Here is a 16851-nt window from a genome sequence, read left to right as displayed (position 1 = left end):
TTTTGTGTACCTATAAATTAAAATTAAACACCGTTGGACTATATGCAGACATATACGCAGACATTTTATTAAATTATTACCTAGTAATACAAAAAAATATTACCTGTATTGACATTTTATCATTTATTCGGTTAAACCGAATTTAAGCACAATGTCCTTAAAAACCGTGTATTGTATTCTTGAATGTGATAAAGTGTAGAACTAGATTATTATCCTGCTTCCAGCTATTCTATTTGATTCATTTTTTCGGTTCTTCTATTTTAAAGAAAACTTTTAACATGGCTTTGAAAAGACCCAGAGAAAAATCTTCTGGAGCAGCACTAATATTACCTACGAGCCGCCACTGTATTTGGATTATCAATAAATTCTTGTAAGTAGATACTCCAGAACTTTTTATATTCATTTTTCGAAATAGGTTGAAGTTAATTAAAAATACTGGTATATACAAAATATTTATATGACGTGCCATAATTTATAATAAATAAATTACACAGTATTTTAATAATTCTATTGGATATTTTTATTTTTTCCAGAAATTGTCTACCAAATTTAGGGAGCATCTTAAATTTGATGGCATCTTAAATTCGACAAACTACGGTATGTTAGACAATTATAATGCAAGTTAATTTATCATCTAGCTTCGTCTGATGACGTAATTATAATATTTTTTAAGAATAGGCCTACATTTATATAACATTTAAAAATATACCGTAACAAACCTTTTTATGGCAAATTATTTAATCATTTATAAAATATAAACAGCAAAATTAGAAAATAATCAAAAGTAATCCACAATACCAACCAGTAACATAAAATAATAAGTTGTATTTATAAGAAAGCGATTTGCTTCTGCGCTTAAGAATTAAACAAAATGTTTTCAGTTTGGATAACAAGCACAACTAGTTGCTACAACTAGCCGACGAAGTCCAAGCTTTAGATTCAAAACGGCACCTATAATACCACTGATCTCTGTATAATTGGGTAAGGGATCCTACGGAGTAAAATACAATTGTTTAATATTAAAGCATATTCCAGCGTCCCAGGATGAGTGACTGGACTAAATAAAATCATTGTACGCTTGCGCGACTATAATCGTGATGGTAGGGATGTTTATTTTACTCAAGTCAGATAACCAAAAGAACGGTCATTTTCGCAAAACAAGCAGAAATTTACGAACAGTTGTAGAAAATTACAGAATTTTCATTTTTTTAATGCAATAAAAATAGATAATTTTATTAAAAATACAAAATCAGAATACTCCTACGGCTTCGATTTAAAACGTGGATTTATCCCTACATTTACCTCTGCGCATGCGCTGTTTCATTTTATTTAGTTCTAGATACTTATTTGGTGACGTTAGTTTATGCTTTAAATTTTACCAATTTAAAATATATAATTAAATTTAAATATATATATATTTAAATATATAATATAATTTTACCATACTAAAATATATTTAGATGTATAAATACATCTAAATATATTTTAATGTGAATCGCTTAAACATATATGATCAAAAACTGACATTCGGTAGGGTTATCTTTGAATAGTTTTTTCTTTGATTTTATATATTAGCTCTGAACTACATTGTATTTTGAGGAGTACTTTAAATTAATAAGCTCTGTATGAAGTAAGAAGTTGATTAACAATATCGTGATAATTGTCGGATTTTTTGCAACCAAGTGAAGCCCAAGCTGTACTTTCTACATTATTTAACATCGAGTTCAAAAAAGGGATACTGTATCTACTTATATGAGACCAGTGTAAGAAGTTGATTAACAATATCGTGATAATTGTCGGATTTTTTGCAACCAAGTGAAGCCCAAGCTGTACTTTCTACATTATTTAACATCGAGTTCAAAAAAGGGATACTGTATCTACTTATATGAGACCAGTGTTTAATACTAAACATCTTTAGAAACATCGCTATCTGTAGTATTACTGGAAAACTACTTTTACATTGAAAAAATCTTTGGAAGTACATATTATTGTATTTATTAAATAAGACAAGAGTTAAACATTTCTTTTTTTTAATATATTGGTGAAAAAAAACTAAAATTCTTTCTTTATACTTAATCTGTATTTAAAATAGTATTTTAACGCAATCTGTTACAAATATTTAATAATTTTCTTTGTAAGAAACCATTGACTATTACTATACAGTTGAATTGACGCATGTGGAGGTCATCTGTTAGAAGCGGTTATACAAGTCTGGTTTGTCTGCTGCGTTTGTTAATTGCGGGTAATAAATCTATATTTATGATGATTTTGTGGATTTATATTAGAAATATTTTATAAATTAAAACGTAAGTATATGATGATCATGTACTATTTTAATAATATTAATTTCTATTTAAATTTCATTTCTATTTAAATAAATAATTTAAAATTAATTTTTCTGTATAAGCATGCAGAACCGGTTTTAATGTATAATACTAGATGAATAAGGAAAGTTAGTAAATAATGGCAAGCGGATTTGTATATTGGTTTTTCACGAATTTTTGTAATTATATGAGATCTTTCGAAGGACTGGTTAATTGTATAAATACATCTAAATATATTTTAATGTGAATCGCTTAAACATATATGATCAAAAACTGACATTCGGTAGGGTTATCTTTGAATAGTTTTTTCTTTGATTTTATATATTAGCTCTGAACTACGTTGTATTTTGAGGAGTACTTTAAATAATAAGCAGTGCCAGTGAAGAATACACTATTAAAATACCAATTTCCAAAAGCGATTGATGCGCCTATTTTAATTATTTATATGAGATGAATTAAATTTACTCCCAAAAAAATTTAAAAGAGAAATTTAAAATTTAAATTATACAGGTTATTTTTTCATTCGATGTAACTTTTATCTAAGATATGCTGGTAATTAATAATGTGACACTTCTCATTTATACATAATTTTATGGATGTATTTGAAAATTACACTGATAGCAAAAAAAAATGTTAATGTTTCTCTAAGTGTGATACCATTTCTTGAATAATTTTTTTGTGTACATTACAGATCTGTAAATACAATTTTTCTATCAGCCTTAGTTTTAAATAAATTACGCTTCAAAAAAAGTTAAGGGAAAATATAGTTAAAATCTGTAAAATTTATAATTTTGCATGACCATAACTGTGGTAGAATGATTTCGCTGATGCTTTTCTTTTATAAATAGCCTCGGGCACATCCAGAATTAATGTCCAACAGTAATCGGCTATCATGTTAGTATTCCATTTCCCTTTATAGCGGCTTTCCATCATTGAAATGTCTTGATGGAAACGTTCACCGTGTTCGTCACTTACGTTTCCGAGGTTGTCCCGGAAAAAATCCGAATGTGAGTGGAGGAAATGTATTTTCAAACAAATATTACATTTCATAGCTCTGTATGAAGTAAGAAGTTGATTAACAATATCGTGGTAATTGTCGGATTTTTTGCAAACGTCTTTAAGTGAAGCCCAAGCTGCACTTTCTACATTATTTAACATCGAGTTCAATACATCAACTTTGACCAACTCTCTTATTTGAGGACCAACATATATTCCTTCTTTAATTTTTCCTTCACTTACATTCAGAAATTTTAGTTTGATGTACAAAAATCCGGGACTATCCTTCTTCATTGCTTTACAAAATTTTTCATTAGTCCTAACTTGATATGGAGAGGGGATAAAAATATTTTTCTGGGTTCAACTAAGGGCCCATGAATAATATTTTTTCCATTTGGAGTTAAGTTGTCTCGTTTCTTCCACTCTTTGGTAACATAATGTTTGTCCCTAGCTCGGCTGTCCCATTCGCAAATAAAACACATGTGTTTAGTATAGCCTAACTGCATGCCTAACAAACTAGCTATAACTTTCAAATCACCACATATGTTCCAGCTATGTTTTTATAATTTATTTTTTCAATCACGTCTTTCATCACTTTCATATTAATATTTCAAATATTTCATCTCTTTCAAATTAATACCATAAGCGATTGGTGTCGAACGATATTTGTTACCGTTGTGTTATAGAACCACTTTTAAATTATACTTGGGTGAATCTATGAAAAGGCGCCAGTCCTCAGGTTTATGAACTTGTCCTAAGTGCAACATAAGCTCATCAATATTTGTGCGATAAACCAAATTATTTTCATCAAAATATTACTGAGAAAGATCTTTTTGTCGGCTTCGAAAACTCGAAATTTTTGTATTTTTTTGAAGTAAATTCCAACCTTGCAGTCTTAATTCTAACAGTTCAGCTTAATTTTTTGATAAGTTTAAATCCCTAACCGAGTCATTTAATTCACCTTGTAACATAAGATGTGGCTTATTGGAAGATAATTCAAAATCAAAATCATTGTTGTCTTTTTCAGTACTGCTTGATTCTTCGAAACATGCTTTGACAGGTGGTCAAAGCATGTTTTGCTTTGACACAGTAGTCTTGCTTTCGAAACATACATTGACAGGTGGCCCAGGTAGTGGAATAATTTCACTGTGAGGTACAGGCCTGATTGCAGATTGGAATCAAGGATATTTTATAGTTTAGATTTTTTAGAAATCCAGATACACTTGTTAAACAAAAGTAACAATCGGTTACATGGTCGTTTGGTTCGCGCCAAACCATAGGTACACCAAATGGCAAAGCCTTCCGTGTACCTTTCTGCCATCCTCTTAAATAAACAGAACAATTAGTACATACTACATGAGGAGCCCATGTTTTATCCTGATCACCAATTTTACACTGAAAGTACAAGTGATATATGCTTTTTTAATTAAGGTGTAATGTTTTTTCTATTGATTTTAGGGTAAACTCACCACATACATAACAAAAGGCATCTACATCATTTACACAATTTCAAGGCAGTACAATACTGCACTGTTAAACTTACAGCAATAAGACTGAACAAAATTAATTCATTCCTAAATCCAGTAAAACCACACAGCTGTGTTTTCAACTACATGTTTTGACCTGCACAAACATGATTAATCTTGTCCATGAAGGCTCACTCTTCAGTATTAGATATGATGTCATAGTATGTATCTATGATATGATTTAATTCTTTGTCTAGTATTGTTTATTTATATATTATAAAATACGTTAACAAAGTTAAACAATAAAAAACGAGCTAACAAAATACAATATAGGAGCTTAAAATTCTAAATATATGTTGAAAAATGAAAAACATCCTTTAATTAAAATTTAAAACTTTTTCAAAAATGGTTGTGTGATAGAAATATCTGATTTCATATTCGTTTTCAGTATAAAAATAAAAAAAAGATTAAAATCATGTATCGGATGTTGGGAAACAAAAATAATGTTTATTAATGTTATTTAACTTGGTTAGAAAGAAATTAAATTTTATCATAAATATTACTAGTTCACAATTAGGTCTCCGATTCTAATGATTTTATTAGTTCCTTGTACGAAATGAAGGAAGTATTGTGATCGCAAAAGATTTCAGTTTTCATATTTCAGCGGAAATATCCATTTTAACCATCCCTGAATCCATATTGACTACTTTCGGCGTGATGTTTGTACGTACGTTATGTATCTCGCATAACTCATAAACGATTAGCTGTAGGATGTTGAAATTTTGGATTTAGAACTGTTATAACATCTAGCTGTGCACCTTTCATCAAAATATCGCATCCTAGCAGAGTAATATATATTTTTTTAAATAAATTCTCTGTTTACGTATTTTCTTTTCTTTGTTAAATTTGTAAAATATATGAAAATACAAAATTCTGGATTAAAGTTACGTTTAAAAAAAGTTGATAACTCTGTTTTAGGACTTTCCCATCACGCGGCTTAGTTCTATTAGCTTGGGTTGTTTCTGAAGCACGGTTTACACACACAACTTAATTTAAAATATTTATAATTTTATTTAGATAAATGTGAAGAATACAGAACAATTAGCTTGACTAGTCATGCATCAAAAATCATAACTAGAATTCTGTACAGAAAAATTGAGAGGAGATTGGAAGAAGTGTTAGGAGAAACCAATTTCGTTTCAGGAAAATTTTACGGACAAGGAAAGCAATTTTAGAGCTCAGATCAATAGTAGAAGGAAGATTAAAGAAAAACAAACTAACATACTTGGCATTTGTGGATCTAGAAAAGGCATTCCATAATGTAGTAATGTAATAAAATCTTCGGCATTTTAAAAAAGTTAGGGTTCAAATACAGAGATAGAAGAACAATTGCTAACGTTTACAGGAATCAAACAGCAACAGTAATAATTGAAGAATATAAGAAAGAAGCCGTAATAAGAAAGGGAGTCTGACAAGGATGTTCCCTATTCCAATTAATTTTTAATCTTTACATAGAGCAAACAGTTAATGATGTTAAAAAACAATTTAGATCCGCAGTAACAGTACAAGGTGAAAAGATAAAGACGCTATGATTTGCTGATGATATAGTAATTCTAGCCGAGAGTAAAAACGATTTAGAAGAAACAATGAACGGCGGCATGGTTGAAGTTCTATACAAGAACTATTGCATCAAAATAAATGAGAAAAAAATGAAAGTAATGAAAAAATGTAGTAGAAATAAAGTAGATGGATCACTGAATATAAAAATAGGAAGAGAAAAGATTATGGAGGTAGATGAATTTTGTTATTTGGGAAGTAGAATTACTAAAGATGGATGAAGCAGGAGCAATATAAAATGCTGAATATTACAGGCGTTACGAGCCTTCAGGCAGAAATATAATTTTTTTACATCAAAAATTAATTTAAATGTCAGGAACCGGAAAGTATATGTTTGGGATGTAGCTTTATATGGAAGTGAACTTGGACGATCGGAGTACCTGAGAAGAAAAGGTTGGAAGCTTTTGAAATGTGGTGCTATAGGAGAATGTTAAAAATCAGATGGGTGGATAAAGTGACAAATGAAGAGGTATTGCGGCAAATAGATGAAGAAAGAAGCACTTGGAAAAGTATAGTTAAAAGAAGAGACAGACTTATAGGCCACATACTAAGGCATCCTGGAATAGTCGCTTTAATATTGGAAGGACAGATAGAAGGAAAAAATTGTGTAGGCAGGCCACATTTGGAATATGTAAAACAAATTGTTAGGGATGTAGGATGTAGAGGGTATACTGAAATGAAATGACTTTTCATTTGCATTTTTACCATGGTTTCCCTCGATACATGCAGGCAAATGTTTAGGCAATACCTTTTTTATTTGTAAAATAGCATATCTATCCATTACTAACATAATATATTATTATATATATATATATATATATATCAGAATAAAAAATGTATTTTTCTTGAAAGATGTATTTAGAGTTAATGACACTTCTAATCTTTTATTTTTTTCAGATTATGTGATATTCAGTTGATAAATCATATTTACTGAAAGTTATATGAATAAAGGATGAGTTACAATAGCCTTTTAACAGCTGTTATTAATAATGATGTCAATATCATTTCTCAGTTACTACATAAAAATGAAAACGAAATAAAATTGGTAATGACAAATTTCAAATTATATTATTTATTTTATAGAATAAAAAGTAAAGAAATGGCTACAGTTTTATTAAATTATGTTGATTGTAAAAATGTTTTTGATATTTCTAATATTTTAACATCTGTTATTAATTCTGTGATTAATATTGGAGTAGATATAAAAATTATAAAAAGATTAGTTGATAGAGGTGGAAATATTAATGGTGTCGATATACGAGGTGTATCGCCATTATTACAATGTATAAAAAGTAAAAGAAATGTAAATTTTGTAAGAGAAATTTTAAAAATGGGTGCAGATGTAAATGAAATATGTGATGATGATAAAAACACTATACTACATTTAGCTGTGAGTGATTTTTGTGTTGATGATGATTTGGAGTTAATTAAATTGTTAATAGATTATGGTGCAGAAGTAAATGCACGGAATCGTTTTGATAAAATACCTTTAATGTATGCGGTACAAACAGCAAATGAAGATTTATGGTGTGAATTTATAAATAGAGGGTGTCATATTAACGAACAGAAAAAATCTGATGCCGATTCTTGTATATTACTGTGCGCATTTTCTAATAAATTTAAAAGTGAAAAACTTATTCATAAATTGATTGTTAATGGAGCCAATGTAAATGCGGCCAATTTTGGATGGTATAACCCGTTATTTTTGGCAATTAAGAATAATTTTAGTATCAGATGTATCGATGAACTTATCAAGCGAGGTGCAGATGTAAATAGAGTATGTAAATACAATGGATTTACTACACCACTGTTAATGGCTATGGAACTTAAAAAAGATAAGGAATTTATATTTGCTCTTATCAATAATGGTGGCAATGTTAATATTAAGGGTGAATGTGGAAGAACACCATTGGTATACGCCATAAGAAATAATTTTAAGGTAGAAATAATTGATAAATTAATAAATATGGGAGCAGATGTCAATAAAGGTGACTCATTTGGAGTTACACCATTAATGTATGCAATTAAAAAAAATGATAAAGATATAATCCATAAATTGATTTCTACAGGAGCAAATGTGAATGCTATTGATAAATATCAAAGAACTGTTTTATTTTATGCAATTATTAACAGTAATGATCAAGAAATAATTAGTTTAGTTTTAGCTAAAGGTGCTGATATTGGTAAAATTAATTACTGCCATGATCAGATTTGGTTTACTATAGAAATTATGAAAAATAAAGAAAATAACTTTTTTGGCAAACTTATTCCAAATAAAAGTTCTTATAACCTTAAAGACAGTCTTGGTAGAACATTTTTAATGCGTGCAATAGAATTAAATATGAATCCAAATATTATTTTTGATATTATTTCTAATGGTGCAGATGTTAATGCGGTCGATAATAAAGGTCATTCTCCTTTAATTTATGCTGTTTATTATGAATTTGACCACAATGTCATTACTAAGCTTATAAAATATGGAGCCGACGTATATTTTCATGATTTTTATGGTGATGCACCTTTAATGCACGCTATTTTTTCTTCAGAATTTAAAAAAAGAATGAAAATACTTATTGATAATGGTGCTGATGTAAATTCTCGCAATAAAAATGGTATGACAGTTTTAATGATTGTGTTGACACTTTTGATTGATAACGTTAAAGAACGTTTGGATTTTCTTATCGAATATGGGGCTGATGTTAATATATGTGATAATAATGGGCTGACACCTTTAATGTATGCTGTACTACTTAATATAGATTTAAAAGTTGAAATTATAATCGAATTAATTAAAAGCGGTGCTAATGTCAATGCTATTGATAAAGATGGGCACAGTGTTTTACATCATTTATTTTCAAATGGTATTTCTGGTGTTGATAAAATTTTTCATATACTTTTAAAAAATGGTGTAAGTGTTAGTGATTTTGTAATGAATCTTAATAAAGATAAATCATCCTTTATAAGGGTTAGTAATATAGTAACAGTAATTGAAATTTTAAGCTGTAAAGGAGATATAGATAAACATGGAATAACTCTTTTACCATATTTAGTTAATTTTCATAAACACAAAAGACTTGCGCTTATGTTAATTCATGATTATGTTGATATTTTAAAAAAAGATGCATTTTTAATAAATAGAATTATTAGCATGTCAGTGGATGAAGAGTTTATGAAAACATTAATTCAAATATTTGGTGTTGATATTAACAATGTAGATATTGAAGGGAAAACACCATTAGTACACGCTGTAATCAATGATCGAGATGAAAAATTTATCTATGCAATTTTAGAAAATGGTGGAAATTCAAAATATTTAGACAGGAATTTAAATACATTGCTCCATCCTGCTCGTTCAAAAGCAGTAGTTAATATTTTAATTATATATGGTAATACTGATATAACTGCAAAAAATCTCTTTGGTAAAACACCGTTACAATTTGCATTAGATCGAGATAATGTTTTTTTGACCAGAACTATTAAAGTATTTATTAAACATTTACTTTTAATATCTCCTGAAGAACTTAATAATCTAGAGTTGGGATATTATAGTTATTTTTTGAATAATTATAAACGTGAATTAATGAAGATGAAATATAGAAGTATAATAAAAAAATTATCATTTCATAAGTTTTGTTGTAAATTATCCAGTACTGAAAAGGATCTTGTTTCAAAATCTAAGTATTTATATGATAGTGTTCAAATTAAAAAAGAGTTTCCATTTTATTCTGATATAATTATTATGAAAATGAACAAATACAAGGTAGATATAAATAAAAAAATGTTGATAAAGAAGTTACATAAAATTGGAATAAGTAGCATTAGTACATCAAACTATTCTAGTGAAAATGTTTTGCTTGATTATGATGTGTCATATTGTATATTTAAGTATTATTTATGCCCCAGATATGTTAGTAATTTCTTTTTTGCTTCAATACAATAATCATCAATTAGTTTAAAAGATCTTTTAGAATTTTTCATGAGAAGCTCTTTAACCTTCTTACAAATACAGCTGGATATAAAAATAACTATAAATTAAGTAAAAAATATAAAATTAGTATTCCAGATGCCGTACACCTTTAATATAAAATTTCAGACAATTATCATTATTCTGGTTAGAATTCTTTCTTTTTTGTATCACTTAGTTTTACAGTAGATAATATTACTGTTTTATTATTAATTTTGGTTCCAGAATCAAATAATGTATATCTATCACATATTTTTGGGAGTTCATAATGGGACTCCAGATTTGTACTTAAAAACTATATCATGTACTCTTCCAGAGAAAGATGCTATCAAATTAAATTTTGCAAGTCAGTGTTCTTTGCAGGTTTTGATGTTTCATGACCCCCTCTAACAAAAAAAAATAACAACATAATGTTACCATTGAAAAAGAATTATGTACATATTTATTCTCTTGATTGATATCTCCAGACTGGATTAAGCGATTCAGATGAAATTTGGCACAATGATTTCTGTATATCGAGCACTGATAAGTAATTTTGGTGATAAAACAGTTTAGGGGTTAGGCAAATGCAGAGCTCATGGGTTCCATATCTGAAAATATTACTCAAAGAATAGGTAAATGTTTTCATATAATGCCCCTTAGGTTGCTAAGACATGTTTTGATTGTGTTTGGTATTGTTCAAACCCTCATAAAGGGTTGGGGGGAAAAAACCCTTTTTTATCTTTTTATCATCCATAAGGGGATGAGATAAAACCTTAATTTCTTTGGTTCTTTTTCAACAGTTATTATTTTTCTTGATATCTTCAGACTAGATTAACCAACTTTTATTAAAATTTGTTTGAAGACTTTTGAATATTAGTCAATGGTAGCATTTAATTTTAGTTCCAATTAGTCAAGGGATGGGGAGGTATTGTATCTCAAAACTTTATTTAAAGAGTAGATAATTTTTTTACATAATCTTTTTCTTGAATACTTTCATACTCTAAATGCTTCTTTTAATTTTCCTCCTAAATAGTAGTCCATAAAGTTGCAAATTATGCAACTCCAAGAATTGTGAGTGAAAATATCCGAAAATATGTGATTACACATGATTATTGAAAAACACTGTTAAAACTGTTTAAACACTGTTTAAATCACCAAAAGTGCTTCGTGACTCTTGTATGTCAACTCGGATATTATGCAGTGTTCAGTGAAATTTGATCTAGTAACTTTTTCAGTACATTCTGTTATTATATTCAAATTTATTGTACAGGGAAAGTGCTAACTTCTTATTACTGACAATTATAGAAAACAATCAGACAAAACACAATACGATTAGCATTTTAAATCAGCCTGTCTTTGATTTTAGCTGCTTCCCGTGTTTAGAAATTACATCAAATACTTTTTTCAACAGGTCTCATCAATGTTTTTCAATTTTATTACAGAATTAAATTATGTATCTCCAAACATGCACCAGATATAATAATCTTATATCTAATCGATATCGTTCAGACATATAATCTTATATCGTTTTTTTGTGCTGTTTACCAGAGTATTTCATTATTTAATTAAAGTTTAAGGATTTTTGTTTAAATTTATATAATATATCTATTAGAAGTAGTTACATTGAATTTAAAAATTCTTAATATCGTACAGCCAGTAACTAAATGTTTCACAAAGCAAGATTAATTTTAAGTTTTATCTTATGATTATTATTTTCAGTTTTTTTATACTCTGTAAAAATAAGTATTATTGTACCTGCAAATCATTTTGAGCACAGTTTGTTTTTTAATCTTCTTCTTTAAAAAAATAGAAAAGGTGTATGATGTCTGGTTAAAAGAGTGTAAGTCAGAAAGAATAATATACCAGAAAAGAGAATACTGAAACGATTCTAGAGCTAAGAAAATAAGGAAAAAACTTAAATGTAAATATTGGTTTGAGAATGTTTTGTTTCTGAGTTACTGTTTTATGTAAAATAGCTTAATTAAACTGAATTAACAATTTTTTATTTAAAAATTCCTTTTTATTAGAAAATTGCCTCTAACATCTGTTATTTAAATGTAAAGGTGCTATGTTTGACTCTTAAAACATAACTTTTTAATATCTGCATCTATTTCATGTCATTAATTTAATTTGTTATTTAAGGAATCAAATTTATTAATTTTTCATGGATACACTTACATAATTTACATAATAATTCACAAAAGATGTTGAGAATTAAATCCATTCACTTCCATGCACCTGTCAACACATTTGACAACATTCCTGGCAACGGTTGTTGGTTGTACTCTGTCTATTTCCTGGATGGCTTTGATAATTTTGTCTTCAATTCCTGCAGGGTGTTGGATTAGTTTTATAAACAATTTCTTTTAAGTAACCCCACAGAAAGAAGGCTGGACTAGTCAGATCAGGGAATCTTGGTGGCCACAATCCTTTAGAAATGATTCTTCTACCAAAAAAATCCTTTAGCATCTTCATGGTAGAACAAACTGTATGGCAGGTATTGCAGTCCTGTTGTAACCAGCAGTCATGCTCATCCTCTTATAGTAAGGCTATGAACTGTTGGATAATTTCTTGGTAGATGACAGCATCTACAGTTTTTTCATAAAACAAGGGTCCTATTATTTGACACCTTGAAACTGCACACCATTTGCCTATTTTTGTGTGTTTTAGGGGTGATTCAAGGAAAATGAACAGGTTTTCAGTATCCCATGTTTGGATATTAACATACCCATCGAAGTAAACCACACTTCATCTGTGAAAAAACTAAAATGCTAGTGTTGCCTCTAATGAAGTTCTTGAGCCTTTTACAATAGTGAACCTTTTTACCATAGTCTGCATTAGATAGTTCATTTAAAATCTGCATTTGGTATGGATAACATTTCAGCATTCTCTTCAGTGAAGTATGGATTCAATCTAGTGAAATGTTCTTTTCCCAGCTTAGCATCCGGAAAAATTTATAAGGAGATCTTGTAACTGACATTTTAATGTCCTGTAAGACCTTGTCGTTAAAACTAATCTGTGTTGCACACATTTCTGGTCTAAAACTGAACCTGTTTCGTGAAATTTTTTAACTAACTTCTGAGCAACATTTTTTCACTGGTGCTTCATTTTCAAATTTTCCCTTGAACTTTTACTAACACACAACATGAGATTTCATTTCTAAATAAGTCTCAATTGCAAATACACAGGTAACCGCATTTTAACCAAAAGCAACACACAACTATGCAATCTTGTTCAAGAACCAACGCTCAAAACAGACTGGGAATGTTCAAACGTGCAGGCAGTAAACAGTCCTCCTCATTCCAGCTCCAGTTGTACCAACATCTACCACATTATTTTACCCATCTCTCACCAATATATGGATTCTAACAGAAATATGCTTTAATATAAATTACTGAGTGATGGTGCCTCTTTTAAGTTGTTTAACACTCTGTATATATATATATATAAGCATAAAAACCATGTGTAGAAAACCAAAAGTGTAGAATTACATTATTATCCTGCTTCCAGCTATTCTATTTGATTCATTTTTTCTGGTTCTACTGCTTTACAGAAAACCCTTAACAATGGCTTTGAAAAGGCCAAGAAAAAAATTTTGGAGCAATACCCCCATTAATTTTAGTACTAGCCATCTCTGGCTATAGCAGAGCTAGACCTGTAAAGGGAAAGTATTGTAATCAATCCAATTTGGGCATATGTGGTTTTCACCTGATCTTGTTGTTTTGACACCTAAGGAACCCAAGAAAAAAAAATTGAATGGAAATTATTCAGATGTTAATTTTGTGTGTGTGTGTTCGGTGTTGGCCTCTAGATCACCTTAAATTTCTACAACTACTGGACCGATTTTGACCAAAATTTGTCAGATTTCTTATATATATAGGGTATCAATGCTATTAAAATTTCAATTTAAAAGGTCAAGGAGGTGAGGCTGTAGAGCAAGGTCACCCTCAGTATCTCGAGATTTTGCCTAATTAAGATCATATTTTTCTCGGGTATATTTTTTAACAATTAAGAAATAAAAATATTTTCAAAAAAAAATTTGCATAATCGCACCTCTACCCCAAAAAATGCTGTTGTAGTCGACTTTACGTTGTGACGTCACAGGTGAACGGTAGAATTAAATAAATGAATAGTATTTAAAATGTAACAAAGTAACTCGCGGCTACACCAATTCCCATGTAGCCAAGAGGGTATAACCCTCGTGGCTATAGCAATCTGCCAATCATAAGAGCGAAATTTGTTTTATCTAAGTTATGAAATTATCGTCCCACCTACGTGAATTAAATACGGTATGTACGCACGCTTTAGTTAGAATTATTGAATTAAATAAACGAAAAAATACTATATTTAATTAAAATGATAAATATTTTTATTAAGTTGTATTGTAAGCGTTAAGCAAAGATTTAGAAATCAACTCGTGGACTGCAAAACTTACCCTGGAGCAGACATTGATAGCGACCATAATTTGGTGATAATGAAATGTAGATTGGGGTTTAAAAACCTGAAGAAAAGGTGTCAGATGAATCGGTGGAATTTAGAGAAGCTTGAGGAAGAGGAGGTAAAGAAGATTTTTGAGGAGGACATCGCAAGAGGTCTGAGTAAAAAAGATAAGGTAGAAAATGTAGAAAAAGAATGGGAGAATGTTAAAAAGGAAATTCTTAAATCAGCAGAAGCAAACTTAGGCGGAATAAAGAGAACTGGTAGAAAACCTTGGGTTTCAGACGATATATTGCAGCTAATGGATGAACGTAGAAAATATAAGAATGATAGTGATGTAGAAAGTAAAAGGAACTATCGGCAATTAAGAAATGCTATAAACAGGAAGTGCAAACTGGCGAAAGAAGAGTGGATTAAAGAAAAGTGTTCAGAAGTGGAAAGAGAAATGAACATTGGTAAAATAGATGGAGCATACAGGAAAGTTAAGGAAAATTTTGGGGTACATAAATTAAAATCTAATAATGTGTTAAACAAAGATGGTACACCTATATATAATACGAAAGGTAAAGTCGATAGATGGGTGGAATATATTGAAGAGTTATACGGAGGAAATGAATTAGAAAATGGTTTTATAGAGGAAGAAGAGGAAGTTGAGGAGGATGAAATGGGAGAAACAATACTGAGATCTGAATTTAAGAGAGCATTAAAAGATTTGAATGGCAGAAAGGCTCCTGGAATAGACGGAATACCTGTAGAATTACTGCGCAGTGCAGGTGAGGAAGCGATTGATAGATTATACAAACTGGTGTGTAATATTTATGAAAAAGGGGAATTTCCGTCAGACTTCCAAAAAAGTGTTATAGTAATGATACCAAAGAAAGCAGGGGCAGATAAATGTGAAGAATACAGAACAATTAGTTTAACTAGTCATGCATCAAAAATCTTAACTAGAATTCTACACAGAAGAATTGAGAGGAGAGTGGAGGAAGTGTTAGGAGAAGACCAATTTGGTTTCAGGAAAAGTATAGCGACAAGGGAAGCAATTTTAGGCCTCAGATTAATAGTAGAAGGAAGATTAAAGAAAACAAACCAACATACTTGGCGTTTATAGACCTAGAAAAGGCATTCGATAACGTAGACTGGAATAAAATGTTCAGCATTTTAAAAAACATAGGGTTCAAATACAGAAATAGAAGAACAATTGCTAACATGTACAGGAACCAAACAGCAACAGTAGCAATTGAAGAACATAAGAAAGAAGCCTTAATAAGAAAGGGAGTCCGACAAGGGTGTTCCCTGTCTCCGTTACTTTTTAATCTTTACATGGAACTAGCAGTTAATGATGTTAAAGAACAATTTAGATTCGGAGTAACAGTACAAGGTGAAAAGATAAAGATGCTACGATTTGCTGATGATATAGTAATTCTAGCCGAGAATAAAAAGGATTTAGAAGAAACAATGAACGGCATAGATGAAGTCCTACGCAAGAACTATCGCATGAAAATAAACAAGAACAAAACAAAAGTAATGAAATGTAGTAGAAATAACAAAGATGGACCACTGAATGTGAAAATAGGAGGAGAAAAGATTATGGAGGTAGAAGAATTTTGTTATTTGGGAAGTAAAATTACTAAAGATGGACGAAGCAGGAGCGATATAAAATGCCGAATAGCGCAAGCTAAACGAGCCTTCAGTAAGAAATATAAGTTGTTTACATCAAAAATTAATTTAAATGTCAGGAAAAGATTTTTGAAAGTGTATGTTTGGAGTGTCGCTTTATATAGAAATGAAACTTGGACAATCGGAGTATCTGAGAAGAAAAGGTTAGAAGCTTTTGAAATGTGGTGCTATAGGAGAATGTTAAAAATCAGATGGGTGGATAAAGTGACAAATGAGGAGGTATTGCGGCAAATAGATGAAGAAAGAAGCATTTGGAAAAATATAGTTAAAAGAAGAGACAGACTTATAGGCCACATACTAAGGCATCCTGGAATAGTCGCTTTAATTTTGGAAGGACAGGTAGAAGGGAAAAATTGTGTAGGCAGGCCACGTTTGGAATATGTAA

At 29.9% G+C, this 16851-nt stretch overlaps 1 protein-coding gene across 1 annotated transcript; it reads left to right on the top strand.

Annotated features, from left to right (window-relative positions):
• Positions 1–2198: 2198 nt before the first annotated feature.
• LOC142322488 (uncharacterized) lies at positions 2199–12347 on the top strand. Its single transcript, XM_075361622.1, has 2 exons — positions 2199–2306; positions 7301–12347. The coding sequence occupies exon 2, from the start codon at positions 7356–7358 to the stop codon at positions 10341–10343; it is 2988 nt and encodes a 995-aa protein (XP_075217737.1). The 5' UTR covers positions 2199–2306; positions 7301–7355; the 3' UTR covers positions 10344–12347.
• Positions 12348–16851: the final 4504 nt, after the last annotated feature.

The sequence above is a fragment of the Lycorma delicatula genome, chromosome 1 (genome assembly GCF_047948215.1).
Source record: "Lycorma delicatula isolate Av1 chromosome 1, ASM4794821v1, whole genome shotgun sequence".
Taxonomy (NCBI): domain Eukaryota; kingdom Metazoa; phylum Arthropoda; class Insecta; order Hemiptera; family Fulgoridae; genus Lycorma; species Lycorma delicatula.
Note: the sequence above shows the minus strand (reverse complement) of the source record. Positions and strands in the feature narration are given on the sequence as shown.